Source organism: Manihot esculenta, chromosome 6 (assembly GCF_001659605.2).
Source record: "Manihot esculenta cultivar AM560-2 chromosome 6, M.esculenta_v8, whole genome shotgun sequence".
In the NCBI taxonomy this organism is placed as follows: Eukaryota; Viridiplantae; Streptophyta; class Magnoliopsida; order Malpighiales; family Euphorbiaceae; genus Manihot; species Manihot esculenta.
In genome coordinates, this window is record NC_035166.2 from 11,370,231 (window position 1) to 11,391,680 (window position 21,450).

Consider the following 21,450-nt stretch of genomic DNA (forward strand, 5'->3'; position numbering starts at 1 on the left):
ATAAAAGGCCCCATGTCCAAAAATGGGCAAGTTTTCTCTCTCTATTTTTTGGCATAGGTGAGATTTCGCCCTCCCATGGTTGATTTTGTGTTTTCCTTCAATCCCTTCAAGTTTTTGATAAGTTTTACTTTGTTTTGAAGATTTTTAAGCTAAGATCAAAGTTTTGAAGCTTGGAGACCCCGGAGCTCGATTTCTCCCAATCTCCAAGTTTGGATCACATCTCCTCTCGATCTTCAAGGAGTAAGTGTAGATCCTCGCCTTCTTTTATATTTTAAGTAAGTTTTAAGGGGTTTTAAGGGTGTTTAATGCATGTTTAGAGTAGTTGTAAAATGTTAGGGTTTATGTTAGTTTTATGCTAAATGTGATGCTATGTTGATGTTTATTGGGGTTTAGGCTAGTTTTATGCCCCTATATGCTTGAAAATGTGTTTATGCATGTTTTAGGATAGTTGAATGCATGTTGTGGGGTTTTGGGTGGCTGGATGAGAGAGGCAAAATCGGGTTCTGCCATTCAAGAGAACCCAGACTCGGCCGCCGAAGCCAGTTTCGGCTGCCGAACCTGCCTGTGGAGGCAGTTTTGGCCGTCTAAGCTCGCCCCTGAAAGTTTGGACTTTTGGCTCTGGAGGGGAGTTTCAGCCGCCGAACCTGCCCCTGAAGGTTGTGACTTTCAGATCTGTGAAGGCCTTCGCCGCCGAACCCTGCCCTCGAAAGTGCTTGACTTTCGGATCTGTAAGGACCTTCGGCCGCCGAACTTGCCGCTGAAAGTCCCCTGCCCAGCCTTCCTTTGCTTGTTTTCAATGCATGTTTTATGATGTTTTAGGGGGTTTTGGGGAGATGTTTAGAGTCATTATAGAGTATGTTTGGTCCCTCATTGGAGTCCACCTGTGTAGGATCGGACCTGAGGAACCGAGATGATCAGCAGTAAGTTAGCTGATCCAGAGTCAGTTGAGTATCAGCTAGAGGTGAGTAGAACACAACTCTTTTTATTTCAAAGCAATTAAATTTTTAAGCATGTTCATGCATCATTGTTCATGCATCATGAATGCCATGTATGTAATAGGTTGTATTGCATTAAAATTCACGAATATGACGCATTGCATAATATGATGTTGATGTAGATGGATGTTGGATGACCCATTGACCCTTGATATGATATAATATGATATGATATGGTATGGAAGTCCAGGTCGAGGCCCATTCTACGCCTCTGACACAGATGGATATGTTATGTTATGATATGTTAAGAGAAAGTCCTGAGAAGCTCCCGTTGTGGGCCGGGCACATTGGATTATGTAGAGGGTCATTGGTGACAAGTCCATCTTTGATGTGATTTGTTTGTGATGTGATGCATTTTATGAAAGCATATGTTTAAATAACTGTTTTACTGTTCTGCTCACTAGGCTTTAGTAGCTCACCCCTTTCCCCTAACCCCTAGGTTGCAGGGCCAGAGATAGCTCAGGAAGTCAGCAAGGGTAAAGGCTATATATATGTAATAGATTAGTAGTGGACATGTAATGTAAAATAATGTAACGTAATGTAAAGTAAAGTGATGTTTTATGGATTAGTATTGTGCTTGCCCCTAACAGTAGTGGTAATTCCTTTTGTACATGATCTGTATGTAATGTTTTAATGATGTTATCTGATGAATCAAGCTTGATATATGAAATGTGGACCCAACTAGAGCATGTGATGAGAGTGCTCTAGTATGGGGTTTTATGTTTACAGTTATGGTGCATGCACAGGTCAAGCTTGGTGTATGAAAAGTTTAAAATTTTTATGTAAATGTATGATCATGTATGGGATTTATCAGGTATGACAGGATGTATGTTAGGCTTGCTACGGGTTCCGGCGACCTTAAGTCGATCTGAATCCTAGCGCCGGTAGCGGTCCGGTTCACGGGTCGTTACACATGCGTTTATATTTCTTGTTGGTACTTTTTTATAATATTTTTATGTATGAATAAAGATAAAATACTTTGCAATAAAATAATATATTTGTGAAGACTATTGTCATTTGGTTAACTAAGTTTATAACACTATAGTCCCCGTACATTTAAATATACAAACACTATAGTTTTCATATTTTTAATTTTTCAGACATTTTAGCCCTTATATATTCAATATTTTAAATATTTACATCCACATAAAATTAAATATTTAAACACTTTAGTCCCTCGCATTACAAATAATTTGACAGAAATATATTAAAAAAAAGGTCGTTTCTATTATCCAAATTTCTTATATATATTATTTCAAATCACTTCCATTGCTACTCCAACTATAACAAAAATCAAAATAATATAAATTGTTCTCAATTGGCATATAATCCCCCCAATATTTACAATCTCATCCCTAGCAGCTCTTTTTTCTTCCTTCATCCTTTTCAAATCATTCTTCATCTTTGCAATATCTTCTATTACCTTCTCTAGCATTTCTTCTATAGGTGCTATTTTTTCGATTTTTCATCCCTTATACACGTTAATGCTGTCACTTGATGGATTTGAACTTTATTTCACAAGTTCACACCACCCATGAAAACTTCCACACATATTATCTCTGCAAAAATAATATGGCTTATTAGGGTTTTCGGCTGACTCAGAAATTCTTATCCTAGCATTTTTTCCACATTTGCAGTTCACATTCTTCAATCTTCCATTCTAGTACCTGATAGACCCATTTAATACAAATATTATTCTTTCCTAGTGATGATTCACAATAATGGACGAAAGAAAATAGAGAAGATACGAGGGAGTAGAAAGATATAAGGGAGAAGAAAGATATGAGGGAGAAGAAAGATGGAAATGAGAAAAAAAAGGAGAGTCAACAATGTTGTGGAGATGGAAATCAAAAGAGAGAGAATGATTTAGGGATTTCACATTGTGGGGTTTTAACAAGTTCATTGAGGGTATTTTTTTGGAAAAAAATGTCTCCTCTCACCTTAGACTCTTTGACCAAATGATTATTTTGGACGGAAGGACTACGAGTTTGGACGAAAGGACTACAAATTTGGACGAAAGGACTACGAATTTGGACGAAAGGACTGCGAGTTTGGACTGAGCAGAAAGTGAGGAACTTAAGTGTTGAGTCATCAAAATAAAGAGACAGAAGTGTTAATTACGTCAAACCTTAGGGATTAAAAAGTAATTTTTAATTTAAAATTATTATAAGTTCCCATGTAAAATAAATATTTTAAAGGCCAAATGCATAATTTGCCCCCACACCTTTTCATAAAAAGTCATTTTACTCCCTCAACTTTATTTTTATCCTATTTACTCCTTTAACTTTTAAATTTTGGATAATTTAATTTCTATAAAGTGAGAGAATGTACATATCACCCCTTTAACTTTTAATTATTGAATCACTTAATCCCTATGATATGGTAGCGCGTGAATATCACATGTTAGTTATAGGGATTAAGTTATTTTACCATTTGAAAGTTGAAGGAGTAAATAGGATAAAATTAAAGTTGAGAGGGTAAATGACTTTTCATGAAAAGGTGAGGGGCAATTATGCATTTTGCCTATTTTCAATAAAAGTTTATTATTTTTTATGTACATGTAAATAAAGTTTATGCCACAATAATAATTACCCACCTAGCACTCATTTTCTTATTTCCCATTTGCTTTGTTCTATTCATCTTCATATTTCTCGCTTCTTTCCCATGCATCTCCACTGTTTCTCCTTGAATTAGCACTCACATTTTTCATTTCGTTTCTTAGCCCCATTTTGTGATGTTGTACGTTTTTCATATGGTTTCTTATACTTATCTTCTCACTTTATTTCATTTTCAACAAAGTAGCAGGTAATCTTTATATTGCCTATAATCTTTCATCCCAACATTTCTAACTTTATATGCATTTGGATTGTTATAAAAAGTGAGTCATCTCCTCTATTCTCTTAATTTAAAGGTAAGATAATTTTTATTTATTTTGACATCGTTCAAGATATTATGGCCAAAAGAAGAAAAATATGCAAGTATTACATTGTATTTGAAGGTGTTCAACCTGGAATTTATACTTCATGACATGAATGTATGCCTAACATTATTGGAATAAAAGTTTATATGAATCTTTTGATACGGAGGTAGAGACTATTTAAACTTATAATTTTTATATAATTGAGAAGAGAAATGGAAACTCATTTTCAAATGGGGAGGATAGCTGTAATAACCAGCTAAACTTCGATGTCGAATTTCCAATTTTTCGATGGAATCTCTGTCAAAATTCAGAATCTCGAAACCAAAATCTTTAAAAGGGTAAAATATAATTTTTATAAAATGAATTTGAAGCCTTTTATGATGTGTTTAAAAAAAGGGGATCTTCAAATCATCAAGGTTCAACCGTTGAACATGAGTTGGTAGACCCAGCTATAAAAGGCCCCAACCTGATTTTTGAAAAAAGTTTTTCTCTCTTCTTCAGGCAGAGGTGAGCATGAAACCTTTTGACGATTTTTGCTTCAAGTTTTATAAAATCCTTTATTAATTCATAAGTTTTACTATTGTTTTGAAGAATTGAGCCTTATTTTTGAAGTTTTAACCTTCGGGATCTTTGAAGCTCATCCCTCTCTCCTACACAACCTCCTTCTTGCAGCATTGTGCTTTCTCCAAAGAGGTGAGTTGGACCCTCAAACTCTTTTAAATTTGAGAAGTTTAAAAGCTATTTTTTAGTGTTTCTTTTTCATGCAATGGTTGAGTTTTTGGTTTAAAGAAAATCTTGAGGATGTTGGATGAGTTTTCTTGTTTTGATGTTTTGTGGAATGCATGCTTAAGATTAGGTTAGTCTTAAGTGTTCTTGGTATGTTGGGTGGTATAGGGTTGCTTTTGAGGTTGGGAGCGTTTTGGTGGCTATGGTCTTAACCCACATTCTTTTTTTTTTTTTTTTTTTTTCATCTTTGATAGAAAACCGTACATTAATATAATCGTGAAAAACGTCATCCAAACATGGTCTTAATGACCGTTCTTTCACCCATCCAAACAAACAAACCCTAACTAACTAGCACTCTCTCTGGCTCTATGCCATGCCCCAAAACCCTCTCTCTCTAAAGTAGCGTTCGCTTCTCTGTTTCTCTCTTTCAGTTTAGTCTCTCTCGTTCTCTATCTCTCTCTGTAATGGAAGACGAAGACGAATTTGGAGATCTGTACACGGACGTGCTACAACCCTTCTCCTCATCTTTATCTTCTGCCCCACAGCCCCAGCAGCGTTCTCCCTCACCATCGTTAAGTCACCGTTCGATCAATCTCAATCTTCATAAATCCAAAAACGGCGTCCATGATGATGAGATCCTCTACGGCGCATCTGGCGTCAATCCCCCTCCTCCCTCTGATCGAACCATACCCATTTCTTTCCAGAATTCAAGTGCCACTGTCAATAATTCAGCTGCTGGGCCTAGGGTTTTGGGCGAAAAATTACCTAATAATGCTTCAGATGTTACTGACTTTCCACCCGATAAACAGGATAAAGATATCACTTTTGATATTGAGGAGGGCAATACTGGACTTCTTGCAAATTCTGGTCCGATGATCCCGGGACTCGCCGTCGATGCCGAGGATTCTAAGATGAATGAAGCTAACGGTGGTTGTGGCCGAGAGGGAGACGAAGATTGGGAGGAAGACAGTGATAGTGAAGATGACTTGCAAATAGTGTTGAATGACACTAATCATGGGCCCATGGGGATGGAAAGAGGAGTGATGGGTGATGCTGATGATGATGACGGCGAGGATGGAGACCCACTCGTAATTGTAGCTGATGGGGACCCAAATCAGCCTTTAGAAGAACAGGAGTGGGGCGTGGGAGAAGATGCGGCCACAACAACAGGGGCTGAAGGGGAGAAGAAAGAGGGATCCGAGGCAACTGCGAAAGGGATTGCTGTGGCAGGGCCGAAGAATGGGTATAGCAATCATGGGTATCATCACTCATTTCATTCTCAGTTTAAGGTCAGTGTTGTTGTTGCTAAAAGTTAGAGTTTTAACCAAAGAAAGAAAGAAAGAAAGAAAGAAAGAGAAAAAAGAAATATAGTGGTTTCATTCTTTAAGTAAGGGGATCGTGTTTTCCCCTCTTCTGATGAGAATATATCAATGTAGAGTTGTAAATTGTTGTACATATGTGACAAATCCTAAACTTTTATTTTTATTCAAGTATGTCTACTTGAAAAACTTGAATGCGAATGGAGAAATGGTGAATCTTTCTTTATGCTCGTGAATTTTTATTCTTTATCTTCCTTTATGTAGCAAGATTTCAGCTGGCAAGGAAATGGTTTATTTTATTTTATTTTATTATTATTTTCTTTTACATTTTACCAGCTATTAAGTGCGTAATTATCCCACACCATGAAATTGTTTGTTCTGGTTGCAGCGTGGTGCATGCTCTTTCAGCTAAAGTACTTAAGTTTTGGTCTGTTCCATGGGAACAATAAAGTGTTAAAATGTCTGAGGAGTTTAATGAATGAGTTGCTTGAGCTCATTCTTAACTGTAAATATAAATATGAGAAGTTGAAAGGCTGTTCAAATAAGTGCTCGTGCTGCTCCTACCTTGATATGAGTGCTGTGAAGCAAATGCACCCAATTATAGCACTATTCAGTGGTCATATCCTATAAACATTGTTGGGATATGAAAATGTTAGATATAGTTTCCTTATACTTTTCTTTATCACTATTGTTACTGAGTTGTTATGCTGAAGAGTTCTCAAGAATGCATTAATTTTGATCCGTGGGTGACACGGATCATCAACTTAAGTTAGAGAGAGGTGGAAGGACAACAATGACTTGAAGATATCTGTACCGTCAACCTACAAAAGAATTACTAGGCAGCAGTGTTGATCCTTTAATTATCAATTAAGCGAATAGAAAAGAGTAGGGGTGTAAATGAATCGTGCCGAGCTTTGAAGAAGTTGGTTCGCCAGAATTTTTTCGAGCTCAAGTTTGTCATTTCAAATTCAAGCTGAATATTAATAAGCGCAGGGTTGGTTCATTTAGCAAACGAGCTAAGACGAGCCAAGTTTTTATCAAGCCTAATATCAAATATTTCATAAACAGTTCAATTTATTTACAATTATAATAAGTTTTAGTTTAAAATTGACAAGTTTGAAGCTAAATAATTTTTGTAAAGTATGTGTATGGGTCAGCTTGCAAACTTGTAAAAAACGAGTTCTTAAATTTTAACGAGCCGAATATTTTAGGAGTGAAATCAAATTGCGGAATTAAGTTGTAGAAGGCTCGGACTTGACTCATGAAAATTTATGCAGGCTTTAGCTTCAACTCGATTCTCATATGATATTGAACTCAGCTTGCTTAACAAGCTTGTTCATGAGCCGACTCAACGAGTCAATTCGCAAGCTTGTTCATGAACTTAGAAGCATGAACTTAAAAACAAGTTGATTAGCAAGCTTGTTCATGAGCCGACTCAACGAGTCAATTCGCAAACTTGTTCATGAACTTATAAACAAGTTGATTTCACGAGCCTTAACAAGCTGAATATTATGGAACTCAAGCTCAGCTTGTTTATTAAATGAGTCTAAAAATTAAATTCGATCTTGGTTCAATTAAAAAGAGCCGAGTCCGATCAAGTTTTTATCGAGCTGAGCCTCGGATATCTCACAAATAGTTTGGTTCATAATTCATTTACACCCCTAGAAAAGAGTGCAGTTTTGTCATGTCGGATTTGATTTATTCCTTATGGGTCCATTGCACTTATATGCCATTGGCGATGCCAAAGTACCTATTGTTGAGATCCAGAAGTAATTGACCAAAGCTTCTGTTGTATTCTTTTAGTCATGACCAGGACAACATACAGATAATTTGCAAACAAATGATAATTGGTGTGCAAATACAGCTTGGTGCCTCAACAGCATTGTGTTCTGTTAAAATCTTTGCAAAAGTATTTTTCTTACCCTGAAATGACAAAAGGGCGTGCTTTTTGTTTTCTTGTGCATTTCACCTTTTCACAAGTTTGAGTCAGCAAAACTCATTTTGAATTATAATATATAGTTAAAAAATTTTCAATTACCTGTTGTTTGATATGTTTTGGAAGCTGCATCATTTGGGCAACCAATCAACTGAATCTCCACTTAATAATTGAACTTTTGATTCAAACTTGTTGTAATACTAATACCCATGATGGTTATTGGTCAATTTGATATGCAATATCTTGTTCTGTGTTGAAAACAATTCGTTTATCCATTTTCTTTGTGATCCTTTTTTTAACTGCATAGCATAAGTGTGCTTTCTACTCTTTTGGCCTCATTAATGTCCTGGTCTCTTTTTTCTAATCCTCTCACTTAGAATTAAAGAAAGCATGTGGAACAATTATGACTTCGTGATAGTGTTCTGGCTGCTAACTATCCCCAGCTTGTGTTGTGACTACGAATTCTTTGTCATTGCCTGCTTAGCCTAGCATTTCTTTTGATTCCTTGACAAGTAATATATGACCAATGAACAGCTAAATGTGCTTGATATCTTTTCATGTTCTCTTGATTTTCAATTTTTTTTAATTTGAATCTATATTGTCTTTTGTTGCTATACATGATGCAAAAGTTGAACTTATATTTGGAATAATTCGTGTTTTTGGAAAGTTGGTCTTGTTGTGTGCCTCTAGCTTTGACTGGTAGGGGTTGGGTGTCAATAAGATGATTGTGTGCTGCTAAGCTTAGTGTTACATGGAATTCTGCTTCACTTGCAATTATTCTGAGTTCAAGTATTTCACTTGGTGGATTGCCACCAATTTCCTGCAACTTTATGTTAATGTTATGGCTTATTTCTGCTGCTGTGCAGTATGTGAGACCTGGTGCAGTGCCAATGACTGGGGCTACTACTGTTGTTCCTGTAGTAGCCCCAGGTCAAGTTCGTCCTCCTATCAACATGGCTCCTTTAGCTGGTCGTGGTAGGGGTGACTGGCGACCAGTAGGAATTAAAAATGTTTCTCAAATGCAGAAGGGTTACTTTGGATGGGGCAACAATGTGGCAGGGCGAGGTTTTGGTGGTGGACTGGATTTCACCCTTCCTTCCCACAAGTAATTTTTTTTTTACCTACTATATAAGCTGGGTGCTTTCTCCACTTTATCTCATAACATTTTCATGTTGCAATTATTGTGGACTCATTGGTTGAAGTCTTAACAATTTGCAGGATAATTGCCTTTTGAATCTTATTTCTTGTAATTAAGGAAGTTAATCAGGTAGACATGCCTTAAGGCTTGTATCACCTGAAACCTTTCTTATAAAAATGAACCAGCCTTGCGGGTTGACCTGCTGAACTGGTGACCTACACAAAACCAGGCTGGTTCTTTAACTTGAATGGATAATTTTCACGAAAAACTTGGTGACCCTGCATGAAACCGATGATCTATTTGACTTGATGACAGACCTTGCATGTTTATAATTTTTGAATTGAAAATTTTTTAAACTATCAATGATGTTGACATTTTAATAGTTAAAAAGTTTAAATAAATTCGTATTGAGTCAATGAATGAGATGTTATTTAGCTATTATCTTTTTATTTATGGTAATATAATAAATTTATTAAAATGATATGTTTATTTTTTATTTTAATTTATAATAAATATTTCAGAAATATTAAGGACATAGTTACTTATTTCTAAAAGTATTTTTATTTCATGTATTACTTATAAATGATGAAAATAAAAATATTTAGTATTTAAAATTTGAATATTTTTCATATTTTCATATAACATGTAAGTTTTTTTAAGATATATGTAAATGTAACCTAATAAATGTTGAAATTCTAAAAGGAAAAAATGAAAATTAGTTCATTAAACTTATTTATTTACATTAGTAAGTCTAATTTAATACATATTTAATTAATTTTTTAGTGATCTACTGGTTGAACCAGTGAACTGCCAATCCGGACTGTTAGCAGGTCATATTCCGGTTTGTGTTTGAAATCTATGCCTCAAACTGACCTAGTTGGAGACATAAAAATAGTCATGCTTAACGTTTTCCAGCTTGCTTAGATTGGAAGGGTGATGGATTTGAAATTGCTAAATGATACCTGAATCCAACTTTCGATGCCTGTTTGTGGTATTGGTATGGTTAACCAGTTAACATGCAAACACAGACAAAAATGTTATATATGTTTTCATGCTAGGCTTAGAATATAAGGAAAAACTTCTGCTGATTCTAGTTTCAGGTTTGTCACATTTTGTCAAGTGAAATTGGTTGTAATTAGTTGTATACTTCGATTATTGCTAGTTTATCATAGCGATCATGTGTTGCTAGTGTATTGGTTGGTGATGTTTTAGCCTATACTGAATCTGCTTATACCAGCATGGATGAAGCTGAAAGAACAGGCTATTTTGTTGTAGGATGTTTCATCTTGTTCTAATGTTTGTCCAATGTTGTAGTGAACTTCTTTTATTTTTTGGGTTGAACAATTCAGTATGGCAGCATGGTGTACTGATTGATAGAAGTTTCAGAGTTTATTTTATTTGACAAATGCTTATTAATTTTTCAGGACCATTTTTGATGTTGATATTGATAGCTTTGAAGAGAAGCCGTGGAAATATCCTGGTGTGGATATCTCTGACTTCTTCAACTTTGGATTGAATGAAGAAATCTGGAAAGGTTATTGCAAGCAATTGGTAACTATCTTGACTTTTGATGATCTTGCGTACCAAGTAAACCCATATTATAAAGGATCTGTCTATCTATTGCTCAGGAACAACACCGATTAGAGACTACCATGCAAAGCAAAATTCGTGTATATGAGAGTGGGCGAGCAGAGCAGGTAGTAAGATCTTCCGTATTATATATATGTGACTGTATTCAAATGATATAATTCTTATTATATTTTGAATTCTATAAAGAGGAAAGATTTTTTTAATTTTCTATGGCCTTCATTTTAGGCATATGATCCAGATTTGCCACCAGAATTAGCATTAGCAGCAGGTATTCCAGCTGACAATTCTAATCTTGGGAAGTCAGATGTTGGACAAAGTGATTTAGCAAAAGGACCTTCCCACATGCGGCCATCATTAGTATGCTTCATTTTCAACTTTGCTTCTTCTCATTGCTTTTCTTTGAAGTTCAGTTATTACTGCTGCTGCTCTGCTGCTACTTTATAACGAGGGACAAGATCGAGATTCTTCTACTGTTACTGCTACTTTATAATAAGGGGCAAGATCAAGATTCTTCTTTATTAATATACTTTTGTAACTTATCAATTAAAGAATTTCTTAATATCATTGCTTGGCTGGGAGTGCCTTATGTACGAGAGTTTTGATAATGTGGATCCTCTAGATCTACTTTTGCCATAGCATTTTGAAGACTAATGTTTATTTTATTCTCTGCCAGCCAACTGGACGGGCAATACAAGTTGAAGGAGGTTCTGGTGAACGTCTCCCATCTATTGATACTCGACCACCTCGAATTCGTGATTCTGATGCAATAATTGAGGTATAGTATCTTTCTCATCTTTGGTTGCTTTTGTCATAGAGACACATCTGATGCAATATAAATTAACTAATGATACTTGGGTAAACAGATTGTCTTGCAGGACTCTCTAGATGATGATTCCTCCACAGGAAATGGTGGGATGAATGGAGGAAACAATGATCTACTAAGAGATGACGTCATAGGAAGCCTTATACCTGAAGATGACATGGCACAGATGGAAACTGAATATTACAAGGATTTTCCACAAGGTTATGACAAGCAAAAGGGTGGGAGGAGGGCACCATATACTGATTCTGGTCTTAGAAACACACCTGACGGAGATGGGAGTTTGCCCTGCCATCCTGAAGCACCATCTCAATATCTTGCTGGTTCTAGGGGGCGGCCTATGTTATCTGGTGGTGATTTTGGGGCCCCTCCTGAGGAAAGGTACAGGATAATGTAGGTCAGATAGGAGAAATTTGCCCTTATAGGTTGTGGAATGGCTAGGATTTGTTAAATCTACTAATTCAGATGTGTAAATTGTTGAGGGTATATGGCTGGAGAATGGTCAAGTTTGGTAGCTAAACCTACAAGTATCTGTGAGGGTCACAAAATATTAAGTTTTGGGATTTCATTTTGTTGGTTTTATTAGCAGAGGGAGTTGGAAAAATTTGTGGTCCTTGGGGTTTGTCTTTGTGTTTGTTGTAATGCTTGGATTGAATGGGTGATTAGAAAGTGCAGGAACTTTCAAGCCTGTTACGTAGCTGCAAATGGTAAACCAAGTTGCTGTAGTGGTAGATTTTAAGAAAGAGGATGATGACAATGAGGGGCAAATGTCACACTGGCAGGCATGTCTGTAAAACCAAATCCTCATCCATGATCAAGAATCTTAGAGAATAATGATATAAATAATAAATACATAGTAACTTTGAAATTTTCTGTTGTCCCAGAAGAATTTATTCTCCTGTATGGATTCCCATGAAATAACAAAAAAAAAAAAATTTAGTCTAGACCTAAAGAAACAATTCTGAGACTCCGTCTTAGCGGCTCTATTCTAAGGTCTAAACTCAAATACTTAACTTCATTTAGCTACCGATTGGTTTTAGATTAAAATGTACACTAGGTTAGTATATCACTCCTAATGAGTGCATATTCATTGCACTATCTACCTCTAGTGCAACATTCGAAATGATATTATATCAGGTTAAATGGGTTAACTTTAACCTCTCAACTACTTTTTTTTTTTAGAGATTTTCTAAGGGATTAACTATTACTCCATGAAAAGATGCACCATTAACAATTAACCTTATTTTGGTAACCTCGTACCAAACGTATCCTAAATTGCATAGAGATTGGAGTATAATTTTGCCTCTAATTTCCTTTTTATTGTAACTGCAATGTGTACTTGTCTTGAAGCTGGATGCTGGGAAATGAGTTCTGAATTGAATATTATCTTCATTTCTGCAGCACTTTTTGCATGCGGTCACTGTTTTTTCCTATCCTTTCCCAGTTCGTGCCACATTCCTTCACCTTAAATTGGGGATATCATCCAGCTATCTTCGTTTATTTATTTGTTTGTGGGGATAAGCAACTGAAACATTAAATCCATGTTAAAGGAAAGGTAGTCATGCTAATGAGCTTTAGCTCAGTGGTAGTGAAGTTGTCTAGGGTTGTGAGATCTTGAGTTCGAGTCCTAGTTGGAGCTAGTTGTACCATAAAAGAATTTGTACAAGGTACCCATGATGCACAATTTCTGAATATGGTGTTTAGAGAGAGAGGGATGGCATAAATGACAGGTTGGGATTCATGTCCTATAGGAGGGTGATGGTGTCTTTTTATGAGTCATTGCATAGTTGATACAGTTATGCACATAAAAGCATGACTAAGGGCTTCTAAAGGCCATGGCAATAGTAAACACTAACTCGAACCAACTTCGAATTTGTGTGGAAAAGAGAAGTTGCGAATTGCTATGTCCATAATGATGAAGTTAGCAATTACTTGTTATTGTAGTAACTGTAGTGAATGGCATTTTTAATATGTTTCTGTATAGAAGTTACATATTTATATACAAGATTCCTAACTAAAAAGGAATGTAATTTCCTAGAATTAAGGCTAATGACTATACAAGATTACACGCATCTATACATATTTAATTTCCTATAACAGTAACAAACCCTTTTGAATTGAAAACTGTCTGCCTTCGAATTTGGGTTGTTTAACAAACTAGAGATATTCTGCTCATTTACCATATCCACTAAAATTTTTTTGATATATTAACCTTTTCTATTGCTAGACCTGAAGTTGTAGAGGTTAGGAAGTATTGTGTTCTAATTGATTTTGCATTGTTTGAGGATTTCTTTGGCAGTGACTTCAATTATTTGCAATATACTACTATTTTGGTGTTGGATTAATTTTAACTTGGTTTAAACCTGAACTAATCGGCATCTTTGGCTCTCTCCTCTTAATGGCAGGCAGGAACGGGGAAGAACAAGTGACATATCCTCTCATGTTACTCCTAGTGGTACACGGGAAAAAGGATTATTTGACGATGTTGAGGAAGATTCAGTCAAAAACATGGGTGGTAAACATAGTCAAGTTGTGTCATCTCACACTGCAGTTAGAGATACAAGGGAGCTGAGTGTTGAGGACAAGGATGTTACTGTGCATAGTGAGCCTGTGCTAGATGAAGGAAGTTCTGGAATGGAAAAGGATGGGATGACTGAGAATGAAGTAACCACAAATGATAGCATAAACGATGGGAATGCACACCATTCCGCAAAGGAACAAAAATTAAGTTTACGTGTTGAACAGTCTGCACAGCAAGAACTTGATGACAGAGAGGGCTCCAAGGCTGCAAGAAGTAGTGAAAACAGCAAAGCAAGATCAGGTAGCAGCAAAGATTATCAGAAATGGCAGGATGGTGTTGAGGAGGAAGTAGTTCAAGATGGCCGTGCTAGGCCTACAGGGAGCACCAAGAGGCACCTTGATGATGAACATCATTTCCGAAGAAAAGAACGTGATGCAAGACCAGAGATGGAAAGAAATCACATGGTAATAAAAGGTAGGGAGGGTTCTTATCCTCGTAGAGCTTTGGGCACTGGCTTGGACCATCATTTGCATATAAGAAATGAAAGTTATGGTAAGCGAAAGGAACGCGAAATTCCTGATGGAGCTTGGCAACGGAGGGATGAAGATCTGCATAGCAGAAGAAGTAGATTTGAAGACACAAGGAAGAGGGAACAGGGAGATGAAATGGGATCCAGGCAAAGGAGTAAGATGCGGGAAGGTGAGAGGAGTGACAAAGAGCAACTTCTTCATTCAAGAAAACAGTTTGACAATGGCAGCTATGGGGTCCATTATGACAAGGATGCTGGTTCAAGGCATAGGGAAAAAGAAGAGATTTTGAAGAGTAGGTATGACATTGCAGATGATTATCATAGCAAGAGAATGAAAGATGAAGAATATTTAAGGAGGGAACATACCAAAAAGGAGGATTTGTTGCATGGCAACAGAGAAAGTACAACTCGTCGAAAGCGAGAAAGGGATGATGTTTTGGATCCTCGAAAGAGAGATGATCAGCAAAGAATTAGGGACAAAGATGAGGTCTGGCCCCAGAGGGAAAGGGGTGAAAGACAAAGAGAGAGGGAGGAGCTGTATAGGCTAAAACAATCACGTGACGAAAATTTATCCAAGCGAGAAAAAGAAGAAGGTCGTGGTTCTCTGAGGGCTGGGCATGTTGCAGATGATAAAGCATGGATTGGCCAAGCCAGGGTGAAGGATGAATACAGAGGTTCTGACAGAGAATTCCAACAAAAAGATGCTGTTCGGAACAGTGAACTGCAGAAAAGAAGGGATAGAATGGAGGATGAAAGTTATTCACATCATAGGGGACGTGATGATGTTTATGTACGGGGAGATCAACATAGTACTGAGGAGAGAAAATTGAGGCTAGAAAGGTCAAGCACTCGCATTGATCGTGCTGTCAATTCTCCTGATAAAAGAGTGCATGATAAAAAACATAAAGATAACATGAAGAATAAAGAATCTGATGGGGGAGATCACAACAATTTGGGTCCTTCTAGAAGAAATCAAAAGGATCATATTGGTCACATTGATGAGAGGGTATGTTCTTAATTAAAACAATAGCATGACCTCCTATTACGAAGGATGTCCTCCCTCATAAATCCACTTGTTGACCCGCACAATAAACTTAAGTTCTCAATCTGCAATTGGTACTTTGAGCACCTTGTTTTGAATGCGGAATTTGAATACCTTCTTTTGAGCAGTGTAGTCAAAGCGCATAAAGCGCTTGACTAGGTGCAAAAGCAGAGTGATATATGGTATGGGTCCAGTGCAATAGCACTCATAGTTGAGACACCTTCTAGTAAGGCGCTTTCTTTCCTCACATAAGCAGACAGTGCACACCGAGGTGGGCACAAGAGGCATATGCCTAGTTAAAATTAATTTCTTCCATCTTTGTGAAGGCCTGAAGGGCATTATGGCTTTTGTTCTTTTAGCTTAGAAGGGTTGCAATATTCAACATGCATAAAAATCATTGAAGAAACATGTTAGGCTGCTGAATGTCCTCTTCTCTTTTCTTTGGGTTGGCCGTTGCTAGGATATCCACTTTGCTCCATGCAGACATGGCTATTTTAATATGACAGCATATGAATGATCACGTTCTTTTTGCATGAGCCATTGCACTGGTTCTTTTGCACATTAATTTATTAACTATTTTTAAAACTTCATGCCTTGCTTTAATAATGTGGCGATGCTTTGCACTTTAGGCTATGGAGGCTTTGTCCTTATCATTGATGTCATTGAATTGAATTCTTCTTGCTGAGGTTTTAGTCATTTCCATAAACATTAACTAGCTATTATTCTTACCTCTTGATGGGAAGCACATCATCTAAACCTGCCTTGGCCATGAGGTTGTTTTTCATGTGCAGTGAATGGCCAGTTCTATGTGACTGCAACCCCCCTTAGCACAGTGATAACTCCCATTTTGCCTATAATCCGCAAGAATACGAGTTCCCCTTTCATTATATGATGTAGGTATGATGTAGATGAGTGTTGCCATATTTTAGTAAATCAGTGCAAACACCCCTCCCCCCAAAAATAAAAGTTATATTTATAATTTATATTTATTTTCTTTTGTGGTGTCTGACAGATATTTACTGAAACGTTCTTAAAAAGAAGAAAGAAGAAAGAAGAAAGAAAAAGAAAAATGGAAATTATTGATTCTCTAGTTTGTGGTCTCTAGTTATAGTTCCCTAATACAATAACTTTGTGTAGAATCCTACTATTTTGTGCTAAGTTTTGTAAACCCTTAATTTTTATCACTGAAATTTGTGCGTTTCAGATTTTATTTGATCTAGTACTGAAGGAATAATTTAAATTTGGCATAAGAAATATCACATATTACAAATCTAAGCCTTGCTAGGTTTAACAAATAAACAAGCTTTGAGCCATGCATGGGAAAACGCACAACTGAATTAAAAGCTAAGCTAATCGAGTACTTACTCGATAGATTTCTGTCATTTTTTTTATGCTTGCACAAAGTATATGAATGAACTTATTTCCTGATGACATGAACTCTTACTGTTTCATTTATGCTTCCAGACTATGTTCCATGATTGCCATCCAACTGGGGGGAAAGTGATTTATGTAAAACCTAATGATTGGAACGTTTATCCATTTGATTAACTTTAACTTTGAAATTTGATTTCTTGCTTAGCTTCTTCAAAGTTATGCTCCTTTCTCTCTCTCTCTTTCTCTCTCTTGTTCTATCTCCATCTCTTTCCCCCTTGTTTTCTTTATTCTATTTGATACTTTTTCATTGCAGTTAGTTCCATAAAAGGTGGTAACTTTTATTGCAAGGTTGACAAATTCCTTTGGAGATATATCTATATGGGTTCTTATACTGCAACATGTGTGTTATGCCTGAAATCTCAATAGCTCAATGACTGATAGATTTAAGATTTAGGTGCTTGGGCTAGCACCAAGGTGCATCTTTAAATTCCACTGACGCATGCATAGCCATTTTAGCATTAAGGTGGCTAAAATTGTGCTTGCATGGGTGCCTAAAACTAGATTTGGTTTTCTTTTAGGGAAGCTACTTTCATTTAATTTTTTCTCACCATTTCCACTAAAAAGTGAGTTACTGTTAGGTCATTAAAATTTTAATATGATGCATATAGTTAGTTGAAGTGCCATCACTAACGTAAAGCACAAGCAGATCTGAACCCTCATTAATGTGGCTCTTCTTGACTGTTTCTGCCTTTGCTTAATAGGGGTTGGATGATGGTGCTGAACAAGGAAAGAAAGAGATTACAGCACAGAACAACTCTTCCAAAAGACACAAGGAAGACGTGCCCTCTGATGATGAGCAACAAGATTCAAGAAGAGGACGATCAAAGTTGGAGCGTTGGACAAGCCATACGGAGAGAGATTATAGCATTGACAGTAAGCCATCATCTTCCTTGACTTTTAAAGAAAAAGATATGAATAACAACATTGGATTTTCAGAAGCCAAAAAACTTGCTGATGAAATTCTCAAGAGAAATCAGCTTGTTGAAAAGCATTCCTTGGCTGAAGAGAAAGATGCTGCTGATGTAGAAAATAAGGAGACTAATGCTAAACCATTGGAGGATCGGCACCTAGACACAGTTGAGAAGTTGAAGAAGCGAAGTGAGCGATTCAAGCTTCCAATGCCAAGTGAAAAGGATGCCTCGGCAATAAAAAAAATGGAGAGCGAAGCGCTGCCTTCGGTCAAAACTGATACTCCTGTTGACTCAGAGATCAAATCAGGAAGGCCAGCGCGTAAACGAAGATGGACTAGTAACTAAAAGTGAAATCAGCGGATGTTTTCAGGTGCATAGCTTTCGTCAGTGAGGATATCGCTGCTCGGCCTGATGTGTTCATGCCCAGAAGATCCTGTAATATTTCGATGACAAAAAATCTGTAGGGTTCCACGGACGGCCATGTACTTCAGCTATACTTATCATATAACTCATGTAACCATATTTCTGTCATACTTATTTAAATGTTGTGTACATGCTAAGAGACGTAAGATTAAACATGTCACCTTATGGTGGCCGGGAATTGCATTTTTGTATCAATTCCAATCATATTACACGGATTGAAATATGAAGAGATGCAACCAGACCTCGAACTGGAGCTTAATGGGATCTGGGAATGGGGTGTTGATGCTGGCGACTTCAAATTCAGACGGTACTGAGGTTGAAAGATGTGTTACCAAGAAATTTCATGACAGAGTGGAAGGCCAAAGCCAATTTTCTACAGCTATAGAAAACTTCATCTGGGTAAGGAATATGAAATCATACATCTTCTGTATTATGCATGTGGATTTATCATTTATTTGATGTATTTTTTTGGATAAGATGTAGGAAACACAGACTGAAAGCTCCATTTGTATTTTAGGAATGAGTTACAGCAAGTGATTAATGAAAGAGAAATAATGTTTTTGATAGCTTTCTTTCATGATAGAATGTTTTAGTTCCTGTATTTCATGAGAAGCAAGCAAATTTTAGTTGATTTCTGCTGTTATTAGCTGATTCTTTAAAATTCTAGCCTTATTCTGGAAGGAGAAAACTACTCTATTGTGTTTTATTTGATTTTTTTTTTTTTATGTAAATTTTAAGTCTTCCTAAACATTTTGAGAAAGTTTAAATTTGTCAAATTTCAGTTATTTTTTAAATTAATTTTTTAATTATTAATAATATATATATATATATATATTTAAAAAAAAAAAATCAAAGTATTATGAACACAGATTCCATAAAACAAATCCAGAAATTCACGTGTAAAGCATTAAAAATTTTGCTCTTTATTTTCGTGAAATTCTGTGAAGGTGACTCCTGCGTAGATGTAATAGGAGTAATGCGTTTCATGAGCATCGTTGCATATCCGGCTGCTGCTTCTTGTGGTTTCTCACTATGCATCATTTAGATAAAATTTATTTTACGACTTTGATTATTTATAATTGTTATATTTTTATAGTTTTTATTAATTCTATCAAGAAAATATATAGCTTTTTTTTGCAATTTAATTTTTTTAAAATATTTTTTGCAGCTTTTATTATTTATTTTGTATATAAAATATTATTTCTAATTTTAATAATATCCATTAAAAAATTAATTTTATATTAGAAAGTTTTAAGTATTACCAATGAGGGCTGTTATCAATGATAGCTGAGCTTTTTATTTTTCTGTGATATTTTTTTTAACTGGAATCATTTGCTCATCTTTGAAAAAACATAAAGTTTTAAATTCATATAACTACCTAATATTTAAAAAAAGAAAACAAACAAAGAGAGGATATGGGAAATTAGAAGAAGAGTAAAAAATCTCTACTACTAAATTATTATAAGAGGAAAAAAGAGAAGAAAAAAAATGAAGAGAAGGTAACGCGACAAGTGTATTCGTATTTTCACTTTGAACGATATCAAGGTTTGGTGATTTTCTTTTTATTGGTGATTACTTTTACTTGAGTTTACTTTCTCTAACTTGAGATAGTCTTTTGGTTTTGTTTGTACCTCTTTCTAATTTTCCTTTTGTTGCTGTCTAGATTGACATTGTTATTGATTTCAAAGGTTTCTTGTTTGCTTGATTGTTGCATGTTGGTTGATGTTATTTTCATTTCTTCTTTCTTTATTTTTTATGGGCGTTGAAAAAATATTGTATGTATTGATAGTTTTTATGAGTGTTGAAAAAATAGTGTATGTATTGATAGTTTTTATGAGTGTTGAAAAAATATTGTATGTATTGATAAAAAAGAAGAAGAGTGAAAGACAAAAGACAAATGCTCTAGATATCTCTACTGATCTGCGGCTTTTCCTTGCCCCTTCTAGGCAAGGGACAACCTCCCTCTAACTCGGTGTATGGGTGTCCCCTTCAGCCACCGGTATTTGTGTAAATAGATTTTTTAGTTCTTTGTTGTAGGTTTATGGATCTTAGGAGGAGTTGTATTTTGTGACATGCGGTATTCTAATAAGAGTTCTAATGGTCGAGGAAGGTATGACTTTTAAGGGTGAGTATCTCTTAGGGTCATAAACCAAGCATGAAATTGATATAGTGACCTTCAACACTAGTATGGATTAAAAGAGTTCTGTCTACCACCTCCCCATGGCTGCTACCTATATTGTTTTTTTTTTTCTAGCTGCTTGATCTCAGACTTTTTTGGTTGGTACTCATATTTTCCGAAGTAAGGCTTGGTTGCTTCGATGTTAGTTTTCGACATGCAACAACAGTAACTAGAAGGACACTAATAGTGAAACTTTTTCAAATTCAGTTTGGTTTTCCAGCCTTTTTAGCATTATGGTTGAGTTTATCTCTGTTTCTTGGGCTTTTGAATGTCTCTCCTCCTGATTTTAGTTGAGGTTTAAGCATGCATGTCTTTTTTTCTCTTGTTGGATCTTTGATTAGGAGTAATATATGATTTATGTGATTGTAAAAGGATCCCTTATATTGAATTTTCGATTGCCGATGGTGGAACAAATAACGGTAGAAAATTTCCAGTCTTCTTTGGATTAGGTTTTTGGTTTCGAGCTTGGATTTTGTTGGAGTTTAGATGTACTGTCGGGTCTTTTGATTTTCTTTGTCTAAATCGTTATATTAGGCTGAAATCTTTTATTTTTGTTAATAAAATTATTTACCTTTAATAAAAAAAAAACAAAATAAAAAATACGAATAATGGTGATCCTGAAGAATAATAATATTATTTTTATCAAAAAATTAAAATTAAGTTTCATGAAGTTGATGAAATTGTTAAATATAATTAAAATATTTGGTAAAATAATTTATTAATTTATTGCAATATGTAGCATATATTCACCCTAATTTTGCAATTTGAATATGTAGATTAACTTATAAGCATTTGTTTTTGGCAAATAAAATAAAAATATCATTAAAAATAAACAGGGTATAAGATAGATTAAAAAAATATATATATAAATCACCACCTCTGGAATAAAGGTCTAAAAGAAACCACAATACAATTCTAAAGCTATCAAAAGCTTCAATCTGAAAAGAAGAGGACTGAGCCTGAATAA

The 21,450-nt window shown here is 35.7% G+C and overlaps 1 protein-coding gene across 3 annotated transcripts; it reads left to right on the top strand.

Annotated features, from left to right (window-relative positions):
• Positions 1–4,921: 4,921 nt before the first annotated feature.
• Positions 4,922–18,870, top strand: LOC110618010 (FIP1[V]-like protein). Of its 3 annotated transcripts, XM_021761003.2 has the most exons (10): positions 4,922–5,930; positions 8,763–9,001; positions 10,459–10,585; positions 10,663–10,731; positions 10,850–10,981; positions 11,298–11,399; positions 11,488–11,825; positions 13,850–15,500; positions 17,672–17,843; positions 17,907–18,870. In XM_021761003.2, the coding sequence occupies exons 1-10, from the start codon at positions 5,106–5,108 to the stop codon at positions 18,224–18,226; spliced, it is 3,975 nt and encodes a 1,324-aa protein (XP_021616695.1). In that variant the 5' UTR covers positions 4,922–5,105; the 3' UTR covers positions 18,227–18,870. The 3 variants fall into 3 exon arrangements, 2 of the variants coding, with proteins under 2 accessions (XP_021616695.1, XP_021616694.1); XR_002488455.2 differs by lacking the exon at positions 17,907–18,870 and having other exon boundaries at positions 4,923–5,930; positions 13,850–15,807; XM_021761002.2 differs by having other exon boundaries at positions 4,923–5,930; positions 17,672–18,870.
• Positions 18,871–21,450: the final 2,580 nt, after the last annotated feature.